The sequence below is a fragment of the Hylaeus volcanicus genome, chromosome 2 (assembly GCF_026283585.1).
Source record: "Hylaeus volcanicus isolate JK05 chromosome 2, UHH_iyHylVolc1.0_haploid, whole genome shotgun sequence".
Classification (NCBI taxonomy): Eukaryota; Metazoa; Arthropoda; class Insecta; order Hymenoptera; family Colletidae; genus Hylaeus; species Hylaeus volcanicus.
In genome coordinates, this window is record NC_071977.1 from 5,188,340 (window position 1) to 5,208,149 (window position 19,810).

Here is a 19,810-nt window from a genome sequence, read left to right on the forward strand (position 1 = left end):
CAAAATTTTTATAACGTTTTTCATAAAATGAACTGGTGGTCAATTTAAATCGTAATAGGCTCGTATCATTCAAATTTAATCGAATAACAATCAAGCGAAGTTTTGTTAAAATTCTTCATTAAATAAATGATAACGTTACAAAGGATAAGATTCATGGCCTGCTTGAATTCATCAAAGAAATTTTAGATTGGTAATATAATAATATAATCACCTAGGTTTTTATGCAACGTTAATAATAATAATAATAAAAAAAAAAGAATAGATTGGCTATTGTTGTGTCATATGAAGCAGTTTTTTCTAAAATCAGTAATCGATACATTACTTCAGATGACGATGACTATCGATTTTGCTTATGTATACCTACATACAGGGTGTCCCAGATCAACTGTTATAAAGCTATAACTCCAAAACTATCGGCCGTATGCAAAATTGCAAATATGGAAATCGCAAGATAAAATGGGGCTCATGTTTCAGGGAGAAGACATTTTTGTTAACTTTCTTATTTAACGAGATAGTCAAGTTTCGTTTTTCAAATGGAACTGTATATTCTTTCTTATACCATGCGATAGTACTTTTCAAGCCGACCCGATTTTTATTAGTTTTCAAGTTATAACGCTTCAAAGTTTGCTAATTTTCAAGGAAAGAAACTCGGTTAGGCTCCGGGCGGTCCCATTGACGCAGTAAGCACACCATGCGGTTCTTGAAATCGATACAGAGGAAAATGGGAAGAATCCCAATATTCTGGGCCTAGAATCCTAAACGAGACCCTCCGTATCGATTTCAAGAACCGCATGGTGCTAACTGCATCAATGGGACCGCACGGGGCTGAACCGTGTTTTTTCCTTGAAAATTAGCAAACTAATAAAAATCGGGTAAATACATTAAAGCTTAATGAATTCGTCCTGAAAAGTACTACCGCATGGTCTAAATAAAAATACATAGTTCCATTTGAAAAACAAAATTTGACCATCATATCTCGTTAAATAACAAAGTTAACAAAAATTCCTTCTCGCTGGATCATGAGCCCCATTTGACCATGCAATTTCCATATTTGTTGCATTCGGACGATAGTTTTGGAGTTAGAGCGCTGTATCACTCAGGCTGCGACACCATGTATATTAAGTCTTCCAAAAGAGGACATTAGGTTCCAAAGAGTGTGGTGTATCCACCCTTTGAACGCGAACAAGCCCTCTTTCTTTTTGTGAAATATTGCATATTGCGCCTGTAACGACATTTGCAGCCGAAGAACCCATAAAATCTTAGTATGTCTCGGATGATGATATATAGTTGAGAGTGATAAATTGACGACTTGAAAACCATTTGATGCGGACAAGGACGGTCGTTAACTGTCGAAGCGTTTGATTTTCAGATGTAGGCGTAAAGGAGATCTCATGGTCAATTTCATCTCTTTAAAAGGAAGGTTGTGTCATTTGTGAGACAAGTTCAATGACTCGCTGTACAAGGTCGTCGACAATCAGAAATGCATAGTGGGAATTACCTTGAAAGCGTACCGTGTATAGTCGATGAAGGAAATATAGGGTATCAAGAATGGGGGAATGCCAGTCTGAGGGAATTTTTTGGATTCACTGGAATTTTCATTCTTTAACGCGTTGATCGCCACGTCAGCCATATATGGGTGACAGTGCTTTTCACTGAAAAACTACAAGAATTAATTCTGAAAGTTAAGTGTCGCAGAAAGTGAATTTAAATGAAATACTCGAACTTTGACGAAGTTACACAACTAAATACCACAATAAGTGTTTCATTACGCAGTTTCTAATAGTCTGTGAACAAAGTTTAATCACAGTAGAATATTTTAAGAGTATTAGTCCGACAGTGAACGTGTTAAAGGGTTGAATCCATCGAGTGACAATTATAAGGGAGAAAGTAGGTATCAAGAAAAGTGTGTAGTTAAGAGTGATGAGAATCCTGGACCTATTTATAGTAGAGGAGTTAATGAGTTTGGGTTCAGTTTAGGTCTAACGATCCATGCATTTGTAATTTGTAGTAAAATATAAAGAGATGATGGAATTGAACGTTCTTCAAAGGAATGTAAGATACAAGAGGAAAATAAAAAATGAATTGGGATGGCTAGAAGCATTTGGATGTTATTTAAAAAAAAGTAATAGGAAAGGGAAGGAGGGATTGTAAAGTATGTTGTACTGTAAAATATTTCCTACTCCTTAGGAGGATATAAATAGAATTATTTAATTCATCGGGCCTCGAAGAGGCCCCAGCCTGGGACTTCCAGGCTGTTGCCACCGGTTCGCTAACCTGTTGGGGAAAACCCATTTAGCAGCTTGTACGTGCACCCAAGGAGGATATCGCTTCGAGGGGTCTTCTTCGCGTTAATGCCTCATAAAGTCGGTCATCGTTCATAATTTTGTTAGAGAAAGTATAAACTAGGCTTTCCTCAAATTATGCGTGCGCTTTATTGATTATCCGATTAGAATTGTTACAGCTAGAAAATACAAGTTCTATCGCATTGACCATACTTGCGTTACATACTTGGCTCGCGCGCCTTGAAATCCTTCAAGTCACTTATCAAAATTGAATTATGGCTCGTATGGAATTCCTGGTTCGCGAATCTATTTTTATAAAACAGAGATGAAAACTGGCGCCACAAGAGGTTTCAGTTTCACGATCTTCTTATTGACGTATTTAAATGTTGTAATTTTAATTAGGTTCGATGTCTCAAAGAAGTGTCTCAAAGAAATTTCTTTACTTTATTGTTAGATAGCTAACTATATCACGGTAGTATTTATAATATTAATATAATTGTATAGATATATTTTAAATATTTCATGTCTACTTTTAAAAACTCAGAAGGATAGTATTCGATATTTTTCTTTCTTTTGTAATTACTTTGTTTAAGGTCACATCAACTACAGGGTCATTAGTGACCACGTTAATATCTACCGTTCAATTACAATTTATTCATTATTTCATATTTCGTTAACGTATCTACTAGTTTGAGAAATTCGTCTCTATTGTTGAGAATCGTTTGCAAATTATTTAAAAGTTTGAACTCTACTCGATCGTGCTGCATTCCTTGACATTCTTCAATTAAATGTTTAACTGTGAGAGGTTCGTCACAAAAGGTGCATAATGGGTGGCTGTGATTTCGTTATTTTGTAACAATGGGTTAGATTTGTGTGGCCAATTCTCAAGTATTCGATATTTTGAGACTTCTGAATCGACCAGATCCCATAACGACCCCTCCTAAAATTGATTTAGGTAAATTGCTATATTTGTTTTATCGACTGTTCCAGCTATTTTTGTAGCACAGACATTCGAGGTTCCAATATACTGATTGGACTCAAGTATTACTGTATATACCGCTTCGACGTATCCTTGATGCTTTTGCACCGTGGGCATGGAACTCGTAACGTTATTATCCCATAAATTGAAAAATTGTACGTTCAATACCATGAATCGTATTTTACCTTGAAGCTTATAGCTTTTCCTTGTACGCTCGCAAAACGCCCCTAGCGCGAGGCGTTTCCTTCAAAACCGTATAATTTATTAATTTATCGTATCCTCGAGCTTTCAAGACAGTTTTATTTACTTTTAGTGAAATAAGTACTGATTGATCTTCGATCGATACAGGAAATACACTCATTTTAATTTTTCAACGTTTCGAGCACAGGTCTTCTTCAAAACACTAACACTGAACGCGATAAATGTACTTGTAGAGACACGCATAATATTCCGGGATAGTAATATAACGAAGACAAATGTTTACAGAAATGTTTAAACAAAAAAAAGCAGAAGCCCGAGACAAGAGAAGAAAGTGAAACGTACATGGAAGAGAATACTTGAAGCTTCAACAAATTTTGTGATATAAATAGTAAACATAAGATACAATAATTAAGTTACATAACCGACTGTTTTCTTTTGCCATTTATGGAAGAGTAATGTCTGACTAAGCCAAGTGAAAAACAAGAGTAGAAACCGCAGGTATGAGGTTCGTAATCCTAACGACGAGTTCGGCAGTAAAACTTGGGCCATACATTTTTGTAGCCCTTTTTATCCGAAGTTCCAAACCCGGAACGAGTTGCATGATACAGAGTTATGTAATTTATTTGGGGAGCCCGCGATACTTGGCAGAAATTTTCAAGAATATTCGTTTGGCAGGCAACGTGTTAACGTGGTATTTATTTTAGATTTTCTATTTGCATCGAAAATATGAAGATCGCAGTTTTGTCAATCCCCTGTATTGCAGTAAGAGTTTATTATTCGCTGTTCCTTTTGTGGTAAAAGACACAATGTCTGAAAGGCAAAGATTCACTGCGTTATTGGCAATAGCAAAAGCAGCAAGAGCACTTAATAACTGTAATCATGCGGTGACTCTTTCTCGGTCGGTTGTGGATGCACCGATCGACGAGGATTCGTCGAGTTCTCTCGCGTGTGGAAACACGGGTTAAGAAAGACTTTTAGCGGAATGTTGCTCGGGCGGTTTCACACAAAACAATAACAAAAAATTCAGCGCTCTCGTTCGGAAGCGCAGTCATGTGGTATCTTCATCGTGGAAAATGCTCCTTATCTCGTCACCTGCGTGATTAATGATTCGCCGATATCTTTACTAGGCATCGCGCAAATATTACATATGAACATTGAATTATCGGCGAAGCAACATCGAGACGAGTGTAGTCTGTCACAGAAGAAAGTGTTTGAAGATTTATTATACGACTCTGGAGCAGACCAGGTGCTTAAATATCGATATCCGCTTTTTGAGGAAACATTTGTTGTAATTAACAATTTTTTTTCTCTAGAAGTTTGCCACTTTGTGGAAATAGATATTTTAAAAATTCTTAGCGATAATTATTGTACAAGTCTTTTTATGCAGAGCATGATACTCAGATATTTCATTCTGAAAATATAAAAATCAGAATGAAACAAGTTTTCTTTCGATCGAGATAGAGATCTGAAATATTTAAGGGATTTGTATTTAGTTATTTCAAAGTATTTCAAACCATGGAAGCATTGAATATTCGAAAGTCACCTTTTCAAGAACCACCTTAATCAACATGCATTGGAATTTCTTTAAGGAAATAATTAGCACCCCGTCCCAAATTAACTACACTTACCAGATCGGTCCAGAACAATGGTATCGTTTTCCCATTGAAAGCCGAGATCTTGGAGTTGTAGGACGTAGGGTACATCACCAGGTTGATCTGGATTCTGGAGTTAACGTGCATCGGGATGCCAACCGCCTGCGGAAAAGAAGGCAAAACGCGATTGTGAGTCATCGATTCAGGAAAGGCCAAGAAATCGATCGTTCTATCCAGAATTGGATGGTTTTTTCTGAGTCATTTTCTGCGTCGAAACTGGGTCTTACTCGAGAATATCTGAAAACGTACCTCGACGCTGACGATCCCGTTAACACGTTCAACGCCGCATCACCCACATACGGGTGACAGAACTTTTCACTAAGGAACTTCAACAAATGATTTCAAAGGTTAAGTGTCGATGGAAATTGATCTGGATAGAATTCGTAAATTTCGATGAGAATACAAAAATGAGCAATACGACAAATGTTAGATTCTACAGTTTCTAATTGTCTCGAGACAAAATTTTAGTTCTGTAAACATTTCCATGCGAATACGTGGCAGTGAACGCGTTAATCGTTAACGATCAACGCTTCTGGTTTTACGGGCAGCCCAGTTATAATATTATCGGCATTCGATTAGGTAATTCGCAGACGCGGACCGTGGTCGGCTTTCAAATGCGTTCTTCTCGTCTACCCGTGACGTTACTTGTGAAATACTTGGCAGTATCGCTGGTTTCTTGTCGCGGAGAATGTGCTCTTGATAAGAACCCATGGGGGGTTTCAGGTGTTGCGCTCGTTTACGTATAGTAAATTTCAACGGCGAACGACAAAATTATTACGAAAGAACAAAGCCGATGTTACGCGACGAGTTAAACGTCGGGTGCTTGGCCAGTTTCGCGTTACGAATCTCTCGCGGATTGTAATGAGGTATGGAGTTGTAACTAGTAGAAGTAACTGGAGTTGTAATTAGCAGAAGTAACTGGAGTTGTAAGTTGCCCGATTTTATGCGAGTATTAAAAACGCGCGCTAAGTTTATAAGGAATGCACTTGCCCAAAATGAGGTATTACTATTATAATACAATATATTATATATTAATATAATTATCATGTAGAATATTAGTATATACATATAATTCAATAATATAATATATTCTATATAATTATTTTAGAAAATATTTTACATTAATTGATGAAATATCTGATGAAATATTTATGATAATTTACTGTTTCGGGAATTATTTTATACCTTCTTGGAGAAATTTTATTTTATACAATTTGCATATTATACAAGGTGTCCCAGTCCCAACTGATATGAAGCTATAACTCCAAAACTATCGGCCGTATGCAAAATTGCAAATATGGAAATCGCATGGTAGAATGGAGCGCACGTTTCAACGAGAAGGAATTTTTGTTAACTTTCTTATTTAACGAGATACGATGGTCAAGTTTCGTTTTTCAAATGGAACTGTATCATTTTTTTTTTTTAGATCATGCGATACTGCTTTTCAAGGCGAATTCATTAAACTTTAATGTATTTACCCGAATTTTATTAGCTTTCAAGCTATAACGTTTCAAAGTTTGCTAATTTTCAAGGAAAAAACTCGGTTAGGCCTCGGGCGGTCCCAATTATTCGGTAAACACTATGCGGTTCTTGAAATCGGCACGGAGGGTTTCGCTTGGGATTGCAAGCCCAAGGAAGGAACATTGGAAAAGTATTCACCAGCACTGATGCACTATTTACAGCGCCGAGAATTTTGTAGGTAGGTAATACTTTTACCGAAATTCGGTAAGCACCATGTGGTCTTGCTTGAAATCCAGGGCCAAGGAAGAAAAACGGAACAAGTATTACTTACCTAGAAAATTCTCGGCGCTGAAAATAATGCATCAGTGCTGGATAATACTATAAGTGAAATTAACTTGTAAATTATGTGTTAGTCGCTAATGACCTAAGGGTTGATGCGGCTATAAATAAAAAAAAAAAAAGAAAGAAAGAGAGAGTAGGTTAAACCTAAGATGTAATTTTGCTTCATATACATAGATTTAGTCTTGAAGTGCACGAAACCATTTAATTTATCTTAATTTATCAATAAATAAATCTTCAGTTATAAACCTAACAGATCAAACAAAAATTCCCTTGATTCTCCGAATGAATTGAAGCAGACAAGCGTTAAGGCTAAGGAAAGAATGCTCAAAGCGTTTATTTCGATGCGAAATGGAACGTATAATCTAAAGAGAACAGTATCATTAATCAATACTTTTATAGGTCTACGTACCGGTTGGAGAATGATCTTTGTGCCGTGTTTCTCGGGATCCGGATTAAGGCCTTCGACACCGTCGAATAAACTCGGATCGGCATTGAGGAAATGCGGCAGAGACATCGCAGCTGGGATGTCTGTAAGCAAAGAAAAGTCGTGTCGTATGCAAGTAGTATGATTATTCAGGTTTGTGAAGCATAACGTTACTCCGATTTAAAAAGTTTATAGTACAAGGAAATTGGGAACGATATGCAATAGATGTAATTATTGTAATTTTCTTTGTAAAATTTTTTCTTCTTGTTAATTATAGTAAATTGTACTTATGTGTATTGAGTAACTATGTTGATCTAGTAAAAATACTATCTTGATCAGATGCAACTGGGTCTCAGGGTTTGAATAATAATCAATTACAATTTTTTAATTAAATAATTAATTTAAACAAATTTCAATTCAATCATCTTGATTAATAAATATTTTAAATAAATGTAATTAAAAATTAAATTGAATTAAGCAGAGTTAATCGAAAACCGTTTAATTGACGATTGATATGAGAGAATTTAATCGAAGATCATTCAATTGACGATTAATTTAAGCAGAATTAATCGAAAATCGTTCGATTGACGATTGATTTAAGAGGAGTTAATTCAAAGCCATTTAATTGACGATTGATTTAAGAGGAATTAATTCAAGCCATTTCATTTAATTTTATGGCTTTGAAACGGAAGATTAATTATCAGAGTAGTTCAGGAAAATACTTTACAAGAATGTCAAGTGTACAATGGTGCCGTGAACTACATTTGGAAAGTTCAGACTTTGACATTTGATGTTGCAGGATGAGAGACTTTCATCGGTTCAACTCCTCCGTTCCTTCTACGACGCTAAATGTGTTATTTACACGAGGAACTCGATGAGCCGGTTAGTAGCTGGTAACTGCAGGGAAATCAACGCGAGGTGAGTTCTCCCTTATCAAAATCATAATACCGTTATCAATTCGTTGCATGAAGTTTATGTTACTTACAACGAGCAGATAATTGAATATTCAAAGTAATATTAAGGTACTTTACCTGAGTTTATAACATAGAAAAGGATCTTCCGCGTCAGTATAGAAATTAATTTTGTGAACAATCTTACAATTCTAACCCTAACCTGCAGTTACTAGGGGTGTGCGGGATTCCCGAAAATATTCGGGATTCCCGTAAAATGTCCGGGATTCTCGAAAATATCCGGGATTCCCGAGAATATTCGGGATTCTCGAGTTTACGCGGGATTCTCGAGAATGTACGGGATCTAGAATAATATCTGGGATTTCCGAAAGTGTTATTATTCTTGAAAATTTCAGCAATCCGAGTTACGGGATTTCGAAATTCTCGGGAATCCCGAATGGTTTCGGGATCCCGGAAATTCACGGGAAATCCGGATGTATTCGGGATTCTGAAATTCTCGGGATTCCGGGATCCCGATCCCGGGAGGAATTCCCGTCCCGATCGGGATCCGCACACTCCTAGCAGTTACTCTTTTCTGGGGTATACTGATCCTGCAGCTATCTGATTTTCGTCAGAGTCGCTGTACTTGCCTACAATAACCGAACAACCAAAATACCTCGAATCCGCGGTTACTCATTATTGGGATATACAAGTTGTTTCAAATCACCCCCCGAACTACCGCTTTCAAGGGCCTCCCAAATTATTAGGACACCCTGTAAATACGGCCAAAGTGCTCAATTTCATATACCCATAACTTTTTAACCGTTGGATTCCTGACATTAAAACTTCCATTTTTGTGATTTATGGATCAAAAGCTACTAAATGGTATTTAAAAAAGTCAATAATTTTTGGTGCGCCAATGAAAAGTTCAACTAAAAAGCCTGTTAGATTCCCAGTCCCAAGTGTTAACAGCATGACGACAGCTACGCGCTGAAATCAATTCAGTTACTGTCACTTGATTTAAAATGAACGATGCACTTACTGTAATAACATGGTGTCATGTCGGAGAGTCCTTTCTTCAAGCACGTGTTCTTGTTCCGACAGAAGCAGCCGTTATCCGGATTCTGGTCAGGCGGGTCTAGGAAATTCTCTGCCACGGTGTAGAAATATCCGTTGTAACCGTCCAGCCACACTTCCTTTTTGAAAACAATCGGTATCGCTTTACAAAACGATTTTCTGAATACTCTGAACGTTGCGTACTTGTCCAAATTCGATGGGAACAGTTCACCCTCGGTACAGCCCTTGATGCTATTGCAAATAGTATTTCTAAAATATGGAAATAATGTTTATTAGGTACATGGAACCTCTCCATAATTGGAGTTATAGTTAGGTTGAGAATTTTATGCATTCGTAGCGTACAATAATACGGAAAACGTACTCAAACATGAATTGTGTAGAATATGTGTATTTCATTATCCAATATTTCGTTTTGCATACGTGTATATTGGGGTGGTTGTTAAAAATTAAATTCTCGTAAATGCCCCATAGAAAGCTTTTCTTTTTTTTTGGCGAAGGAAAATCAGGAGAATTTTTTCTGTTAGAAATAAAATTAAAAGAAGACGTGCCACCAAACGATCTAAATTCATTTTTGGATGAAATCGTAGTTTTTTTGGAAATATCTCGTGAAATATGCAGAATTAAGGTAATAACTATAGAAACGATTTTGTAGGAAATTAAATTTTCTACAGAAAATGTGGTATCCATTTTATTAAAAGAATGCGTGTTTATGACGATATTTCCAAAAATCTTTCGTACATCTTATTTAGTGAGCATTTTAGAAATTACAGATGTTAATAATAACAGATGTAAACAGATGTAAATAAAAATATATGGATAATTCGCAAATATAGTGCTAGAATAGTAGTAATGTTATTTTACATCGGCACAAATAATGGAACAATTTCGTGAGATACATCCAAAAGACTGCGATTTGGTTTTTCTATTTTCTTTTTTATCGAGACAAATTTTCCTCATTTTCTTTCACTAAAAAGAAAACTTTTAGTTCTAGTGTATGTACATATGTATATATTGTTGCGTCGGAGAGTGGTGTTTCTTGTTATTCTGATTATTCAAATACACTGAGCAACAAAATTTTTAGTTTTTTTTTAACAAAAATATTAGCGTGAGCCACCGGTGGTACACGCCGGCGTGAACGTGTTAAAAACACGATTCTTCACTTTCACACAGATTCCAATTACGTTAACGCGTATATTCTTACTCTGGGTATGTCTCGTTTCCTTCCGGTTCTCGATATCCCCACTGAGACATTCCCGGACTGCCATTGTACGATTCGATACTGAGGTAACGTCCATCCTCGTTCGTCATGTTGTCATTTGTGCCAATGTTCATAAATACGACGTTGTCCCCTTCGTCGTACATCTGTGTACAAAATACGCTCTCTTTATTCTCAAGATAAGAAGAATGAAATATATCCGAACGTGGATATATAAGCGTCTATTGCCGAGTAACGTCTCTATCTTATATAAACAAATATTCTTATCGAAACTATATTTACGAGAATTGGAGATTCTACTTTTCATTCAGCAGCTCCGGGCAATGAATCAAATTATCGACTCTGATACGAACACGTCGATGGATCGTGTGAATTATTGTTTTTTTTCCACGAGTGTTTTGAACCGTGCGATGAGGTTGACGTATCAATATTAGAGCTCTCGCCTAAAACACGTACAATGCGATACACGGGTACACGTGTCACATTTAATATCATTACCGTATTCTCGCGTATACGAACGAAAGACGATTGCTACTTAAACGCTATTGACAGTAAATTTATCTACATTTAATTTGAATCTGCTTCTAACGTGATTAATGAGGTAACTGGCCTTAAAGAAGACACTTTTTTTCAATTTGGAGCAGAAATATTTCACGCGATACTAATCCAATAATACATGAAACAATTGTGTATATAATAAGTTTTAATATACAAAAGAAAATAGAAAAATTACCCACTATTACTTCATTGAAGAAACTGAATCTCTCAATGTCATAACTGCCAACACGCAGTTGTTATGCGAGTGGAAAGAAATTAACAGAAAAGACAAAAGCATAAAATCAAATCGGTAGAATCGAAAACGTAGAATTTTTTTAAATTAAAAAAAAAATACTTTGACCTTAAATTTCGAGGTCATAATGGATTAGGCGGACGGTTTCTTTTGAAAATGTCCACCGATCCAGATGTGTACAATAACCCCTGAAAGTGGTGACCATTAATTTTTGTACACCCTGTACATGTATCTACATACATTCGCAATATTTGAGAAATGATTTCGGCATCGTTGCGTTGACTGTTACCGCGCTACTTCTCTACGTTCAGTTTCCGATTTTAATGACTTGCGTCGCACTGTCGGTAATAATTGTTATTTTCTTTTAAATGATTCACAATTTCGGTTTTTACAACATATTCAATTTTCAGCGAGTTCTTGAATTGCATTTTGATTCAAATTGAAAAAATTCACATGAAAATCTTGTACGTTTCACGAGCGTCTGTGTTAAAATTTAAAATTAGAAAATTTTCATTACAATATACAATGTGAATGAAATAGATTTTTGTAAGAAGAGACCGAACATATCAAAGATGTTGACAACTCCTTGGGTTAGAGCGAAATGCATTCGACGTAGTCGATGGGGGGGAGGTGGGGGGGACGGATTGCGACACTTCTCGTCGAACTCGTCTCGAAACCCGTCGCGTCGACGGAGTCTCGACTTGTATGTTTTCCTCTTCGTATGTTTTTTTATGTGTTTATGTATTGCGTCTCAAATAATTTCGCTCGAATATTAATACACGTTAGGCCAACCTACAATTTGTTCGAGTCTTGTCTCACGCCTGCCTCCTTTCGCTGACATCTTACATTTGATTAGAAATTAATGTTACAAACAACTCTTGTTCTACGGTCGTTTTTCTATCGTCAAAAGTAAGCGTTAAAAGTAAAATTATTCGGGTGGCCTGTTTGAAATGCCTCGCTCTGCATAGACTCTGTATCTATAAAAGAATTACCTGTACAAAGTAATTATTTTTCTATCGATGATTATTCAACAATTTCGTAATCGTTAGTTCTTCTCGTCCGCGTTCGATAAAAAGTAAAAGGAATTAATAGGTGACAGTGCACGAACCAGAGGATTCCATTAGCGCGTGGTTAGTATCTCGGGAACAGCTAGTGCCGTCTGTCATAATCGCTTTTTGCGCGTGCAAGTGTCGTTGACACTAACCTCGTGAACCCTGAAACGCGTTTGTACACAGTGAAAGGACCAACGAGTAGAAGTAATTGCGAAAAATTGTCGACAGTCGCGGCACGTGTGTCCAGGTGTGTACACTGTACATACACCGAGGAGTTTATTATTTCTACACGATATGATATTATTCCGTTCGTCGTCGTGACTTCGTTCCTCGTGCAGCGAAATTTAGCAACAGGAAACTTTAAATGATTCGGCCGATTCATGCGTGGACAAGGTTAGTCAGTTGTGTCGATAACCGGTATATTTTTCTTCGTTCGATTTCTTTTTTTATATTTTTTTTTTTTATTTATTGGGTCGTTATACTCAACGTCGACAGTCTAATTCGTACGCAACAGGCGCTCTAACTAGGCGCACCAGCGACAAGTTAATGGTCTAAGGATCGTGCCTGCTTTCGCGACTGATTATCGGTAATTTTCCCAGAATATTTTTTTATTTTTCTCTCAGTATGTCTGGACGGTTTACATTCAGTGGAATGTTACTCCTGACATTCACCTCCGCATCGTTGAGTGTCAGTAACAGATGACGTTCGATTGAAGGGTTGTTCTAGTTCGAATGACTGAAAAATTGATTTTCTGGAATTCTTTTTGTTGAACCGTTAAGGGGCTTGGAACATCAAAAAATGAAAAAAAGAATCACTTATTTTTTTTTTTTTTTAAATTAAAATATAAGCGATTCTGAACAGTTATACGCAAACAGAATTGAATTTGGAGCACTGTTTTTCGATAGTTGGGCCTAATTTACACCGAGGATTTTTTCAATGTTTTGATTTCGAAACCCATACATTCTTTTTCAACTTTGAACATTTAAAAAAAATGAACGGTGTAAAGTAGGCCCATATATCAGAAAACAAGCGTGTGAAATTTGGTTCATATCGGCCTGACCGTTTCCGAGAAAAGCGTACCTTTGTACCAAAAACGTAGGTTTTCAGAGAACGCAAAAAACTAAAAATTTGTATTTCTCGCTGATTATCGATATAAATAATATCTAATCGTATTTAATTTTATGAAAATCAAGTAAAGCAAATACGCGTCCTCCTTCTAAATATAGTATTCGGGCTAAAATGAAATTATGCAACCTCGATTCGTCGTAGTCTTACTTAAGAAGAATTCTCGAGATTTTTTTGATAAATTTCCATTCACGTTTCTCGCAGAACAACTTTCAAATATTTCGGGATTTCCGATTACCAGGAAAAGTTTGTTGCAGCCTTGAGAATTGGACTATGTTACTTACGTCAGTTTGAAATAAAAAATAACCTTTTTCTCGCGAAAGTACAGTAATTGATGATCAAAAAAACCGTCGGCTGGCAGCCAATCATTCGAACAACGACGCGTGGGTGTATTTCGAAGAAAACAAATACAATTATATCATTTTTTAATGACTAATTTTTAGTATAGCGACTAATTGAATGTTAGCGAATAACAACAGAAATATTGCCAAACGTTTTGCGTAAGGGTTGTCAGACGCGCAAAAGAATGCAATTTCATGCGCATCTGGCAATATTTTTTTGTTATTCACTGACATGCGATTAATCGCTGTACCAAAAATCAGCCATTTCAAAGTGACGCGAGTAAAATCGTCACTGGCTCTTAGACTGATACGCCTATTTACGCGTTCCTAACTAAATTGTGTGACAAACAACAATTTCGGTATTATTATTCCGTCAACTTCAGTGCTTACGTCAGATACTAAACGAAACTATTTGTTTCCAAGTTGTTTCGTTATTTTCTTTTTCAAGTTCTTGAGGATCTCGCGTCCCAATCAGCAGGATCAGGATTCTCAAACCTCAGGAAGTATAAAAAAAAAAAAATACATATCGAATTGAATAACCTCCTCCTTTTCGAAGTTGGTTAAAAATAGGGACTCGCTAATTCTCGTATCCCAAACAACAAACAAGTCTCGGAAGACGTTACCAGTCCCCCTCCCCTCCCTCCCCTCCCTCCTCCCCCCTCCACTGCGTAATCTAAGAGGAAATCTTTCCTTGGTGCTCGAATTTATGCAGTAAATAATATTGGAGTTCATTCTAAGAATTCGAACTTTGTAATCTTTTTTTTTTTAATTGCTTGGAAAGACACAGCAAAAGTGTTTAAAAATTACTCTCTGTATGAATAAGGAATAATCTCCAGAATCTTCAGTATCGAAGCTTTTACGAAAGACACAGTTCGTTGTTTAATTTAATCGAAGTTACTGGCGGTAATGCAATGCACCTAAAAAATTGTCAGTGTCATTTGTAATATGATGCTTCTGTTTGCGAGAAACATACGGATAATTATTCAATTAAACCGATAAGAAGTAGAGATTAAAACCAGTAGTGCGCTACGCCTAATGTATTATTAGTCATTTATATTCAATTCACGAACGATAAGTTGGATTCACGAGTAACATCAAATGGTACTTGACGATTTTTATTCTTTTTTCGCATCATTTTTTATCCGCGATAGCAGCACTACAGATCTAGCAAACGTTTCTTGAGAAAATTCCAAAGAACAGAATGACGTGCTGGACGATAATGAATATTTGAAACATTCATAGATCAGTTCCCGCGCTGCATAATCTGTATAAATTAAAGAATTGTTTTTTGCTGTCTCGAACAAGCTATTATCTACTTGTCGATACTTTATTGTAATCATTGGCAAAATTACTAAAGTAGCATACAAAAGAATTCATCAAAATTAGGTTTATGGAACACGACCGTTTTGACCCGTTACAAAGTTTACAAGGTTTTACAGAAACCGTTTATACTTCTCGCCAGCCACTTATCCAAATTCATTTTCGACTAAGCCTTCAAATTATATATATTCCATACCCATTTTTGCATAATTTGACTTGACTTTGAGAATGACTCTGAAACAATGAATTGAAAACAAATAACTTATTTCAGGCTGCAAAATCAAAATATTGCAACTCTTTTCCTCCTTTTTTTTTTTACGATGTGATAACGCGGTTAACAACGTTGACGTGTTTGTGCATCTGTGTTATTTTTATTTACGCGTATTAACGGTATAAATTGACCACTTACCCTGTCGAGTAAACCAAATTTGCGAAAGTTGATGAAGTTCGGCATGAGGCCACTCGCCAAACGAATGAGAGGATCTTCGTAGCCCCAAAGATAATCGTGAACGCTTATGTTCAGAATTGGCTTGCAGTCCATCATGTTGACCAACCTCGTCCATGGGTAATTAATCAGAAATCCCTTGTCGTGCAACGACGAGGAGAGACCCTGGAATCAGAACTATCATTGAATCATTTTTCTTAATACATTATTCCTCTTGTGTTTGTTTATGTTTACTTGTAAACTGAAAAATATCAACCTTGGCCAAATTAGAACGAATAAAAGTAGAAAACTGAATATGAAGCATCGATGTCGGTTTTCTGGTTTAATGTGTAGTATTATACTACTAGTATATAGGGTGGAGCATTTATAATCAATTGGAGCACCGGAACATCTCTGTTATTTATGGTTTTATGAAAACAAATCTATAGAAGAAAATTACACTGTTTGAAGTGTCCTCGTGATATCATCCGAGGCCAATCTAAGATGCAACGGTGTAATATCGCGGTTCTCCATATCCAAGAATAAGGGAGTCAAACAAGAACGCGAAACATAGGGTACAGGATTGGTTGTGTATGTAAAGCGGTCGTCCATGGATCCGAGGATCGTGAGTTCGAATCTCCCGTGCTTTGTGTTTCGTTTCGACTCCTACAACATATTGTTACGTTTTATGTTTGGCATAACGAGAACTTTAAGGATTAACGCGTAACTATAATATATAACAGGGTGTGTACAATACAAATATCAGCAAAGGTAATTAAATGTGTTCTTAGTTTCGGAACGTCAGCATTCAATGGCGTCTAGTTCGAATATGACAGCTTGACAGGCGATCGATCCGATCGCCTTCTTCTCAGGCCTTGGATCCATCCAAAGGGTGCTCGCGACGATATTCACGCGATCGAATTCGTTTCTTTATCAGCAATAGAATTCCAATAATAAAAGTAATGCATTCCACTTAGAAAGACACCTTTTCAATGATCTTGAAAAGTTTTAAAAAAAACAACTTTGAGAAAAAAATGGTGTCCCACCGTTATATGCACACCTTTAAACAGTGTAACTGTATTGTAGGGATTCTGTTTTCATAGTACCCGAAATAACGAAAATATTGAAATGTTCTCCACTCTGTATACTAACAAAAAAAAAAAAAAAAAAAAAAAAAATGAACATGCTAGATAAGATAGCATATTTTGACACGTAATTTACTATTTTTTAGGTAAATATTGGTTTGTCCGGAAAGTCCATGCCGATTTCTGGTAGGTGGTTTAGGTCGGAATGGTTGAAAACAAATAACACGTATACATCCCTTAAAAGGTGAAAAGGTTATGGAACAAAATGGTACTTACGTAATTCAATAAATATATAGTAAAATTCAAACGTGTCTTTGGATGTTTCTTAAAAATTGCCATGAACTTTCTGGACAACCCAATATATCCTTATTTTACCATTAAATTTGATCACCTAACTATACCTCCCGATTTCGACAACGGTACTCAATACTTGAACGAGATAGTGAACAATATATTTTAATTATTTTTGTAAAAATTACGCTAACGCGTGTTTACGTCGACCCTAAACTTCTCATAGCTACATTTACAAAGACCTATGGAATGACCTAATGTTTTACTAAACTGAAAGAAACGCGTATTTATCGGCTAATGTTTCATCGTTTTTCTACTAACTACTTCTACTAACAACTCTGTTATTCATATGCTCAAATTAAAAATTCAGTTGAGAACATTAAAATCTACAAAACATGCAAATAAAACGCAAATAACGATCAATAGGTGACTGATAAAAAACAAATTTTTTTTAATAATAATTATTATGGTAAGCAATGCCCCTCGGGGGATTCTATTTATATGTAACATGCTGCATTCGTTGATCTTTGATACTAGATTTCTATTTCACTTCCGCGTGTCACGGAAAATTTGTCTTTCCTCAGATATTCATTATCGTCGACGTTTTTTTTTTTTTCGACTGGAAAATAACTTGTAAGTAATTACTAGTTCAGGAATGAACCTTATAGAATTACCTGTTACTTAATATCGTAACGCGATGATACAGCGGTTCTACAATATGTATAATATAGCGACGCGAAAAGTATACGCGCGAATAGTAATTTGACGGTAATTATTGTATAAGAATAATGTTACGATTGGAGTCATTTATGTATACATATTTCATCGAAAGTAGCATGAGTCTGCTGTCGATGAGTCATAAATGACGCTTATTTATTTCCATTCATAATTTCTCGGTATGTCTGATTGTCAAAGCGCGAACTGAATGAAGAGTGGTAATCAACAGGCTCGAACACGTGAAAAAGTAACGTAAGAATGACGCGAATAGAATTTTATATACAAATCGAGCATTTTGTAATGATTGAACGATAGGTGTGTCACATCAGTGTCAGACGTTATCGAGACTCGATTATTAACAGCGGATTAATCCTACTTTTTATGAAGCACATTATTACAGATCGTTCCTTCTTTTATTCAGTAGATGTTCGTTAATGAGTTTTTTTTATATTTGCACATTTGTTGTGTGTTGATTATTTTACAGAATCGAGCGGAAGATTAATTAAAGTATTAATAGTATAATATTATTTAGTTTGAATGTTATATAAAATTTCTGTTATGATAAAATACTGTAGGTAATTAATATAAATATTATATTAGAGTTACTAACTATTCGTGTTAGTTATTAAACTAGATATTTGTGTTATTATTTAACGCATGGTTACGTGTTAGCATAACATAACAGAATGTACATTTAACTAAAGCTTTAAGTTATGTTTAACGCTACAAGTTTGTTAAACTTGGGCAAAAAAATTGTTAATGTCACCAAATGTTCGTGTCAATGTAAACAAACATACAGCTCGTGGTTATTGATTGGCATAAGCGTGATATGTTAAATTAACACAAAAATATTGGTGGATTATATTCTCATTTAGATACTAAATGTCGAGTAACGAATAAAAGACAAATAACATTTGTTTCGTTATTTGTTGAACAAAACTTTGCATTGAATACTACTATTAAATAGTATTGAAAAATGTAATAATATTGTATTATTTATTGAATGAAACTTGAGAAACATAAAATATTTCACGATGAATGAATGAAAACTTGTCTCGATAATTCGATGTACAAGATATTGAACAAAGTGCCGATTATTTGTCAAATATGAAAGACACTATTAAATATATACTAAATTATAAATGCACTTTCTTTTTAGAACTTTGCAGTCCTTTTAGGGTTCAGTGTTCATTTGTTTAGTTCCATGTAGACAATAAATGTGAATTCACTTACCAACATGGGTACATTTGGAACGTGTACAATATCTCCTTTTGGGTCCCTTACGGACATTTCTGGGATGTATACTATCGTCCTCCTCGGTATGTAAGACATCGTGTTGTTCTTGTGCCAAGTGATATTATCATTTTCCAAGATCTCCCTGCAAACAGTAAAGTATCGACCCGTGAAATTTTTTATACAACGAACGTTTAAAGATCAAATTTTTCATATTATATATAAAAATTTATCACGTAGATCATTGTAAAATTGATCATAACATAAAATATTTCCGCGGTTCAGTAGAAATTCATCTGCATGTTTCTTTTTAAGTATATTTAATTAATTATTCAGAAACCAATCGGAATGTTGAAATCAGTCATTTTATAAGGCTTTTGGTGAAATCTTCTCGAAATATACCTGCAAATTTTCATAACTTCGTGCTTAACTGTTTTCAATTGGTCTCGTTATAATTACAAACACACCCTCTACTCAGATTTTAATGTGAATTAATTACTTGGCTCGTTGTAAATTAAAATAGCGAAGCGTGTGTTGTAAAGAATAGTATCTCACTTGGTAAATATAAATAATAATACTAGTATTGCATTCACACTCGGCTGATATAATCGATTTTCTATTACCGTAGATGTCTCGTTACTTACTGATATACATAGGGCCCGACTTCTTCTACTTTCAATTTTTCTTCGCCCTTGAGGAATTCCTCCGCGTTAGTAACATTGAATATGTACACCTTTATGTATACGTCGATCGGAGGTTTTTTCCATAACTCGAAAATCAACGAATTTGGTCTCAATCGCACGTTCTGAAATACATGTTCATGTATCGGTCGGGTATGCTACTTTAATAAAATTAAATTATTGCAATATAATTATTGCTGGACAAATAATAACGTTCGATTTCCAAAC

The 19,810-nt window shown here is 35.6% G+C and overlaps 1 protein-coding gene and 1 long non-coding RNA gene across 4 annotated transcripts in view; one reads left to right on the forward strand and one right to left on the reverse strand.

Moving 5' to 3' along the window:
• The window catches only part of LOC128872592 (scavenger receptor class B member 1), a 38,669-nt gene that overhangs the window by 3,695 nt on the left and 15,164 nt on the right, over positions 1–19,810 (reverse strand). For all 3 annotated transcript variants that reach the window (XM_054115458.1, XM_054115457.1, XM_054115456.1), the window contains exons 4-10: positions 19,547–19,707; positions 18,903–19,047; positions 15,562–15,762; positions 10,510–10,670; positions 9,274–9,557; positions 7,327–7,445; positions 5,091–5,216 (exon numbers count right to left, since the gene is read on the reverse strand). In XM_054115458.1, coding sequence (XP_053971433.1) covers positions 5,091–5,216; positions 7,327–7,445; positions 9,274–9,557; positions 10,510–10,670; positions 15,562–15,762; positions 18,903–19,047; positions 19,547–19,707 — 1,197 coding nt within the window. The remainder of the gene's footprint in view (positions 1–5,090; positions 5,217–7,326; positions 7,446–9,273; positions 9,558–10,509; positions 10,671–15,561; positions 15,763–18,902; positions 19,048–19,546; positions 19,708–19,810) is intronic.
• Positions 7,357–19,810, forward strand: part of LOC128872602 (uncharacterized) — a 29,150-nt gene continuing 16,696 nt past the window's right edge. The window contains exons 1-2 of the long non-coding RNA XR_008456224.1: positions 7,357–7,494; positions 8,141–8,259. This is a non-coding gene — a long non-coding RNA (uncharacterized LOC128872602). The remainder of the gene's footprint in view (positions 7,495–8,140; positions 8,260–19,810) is intronic.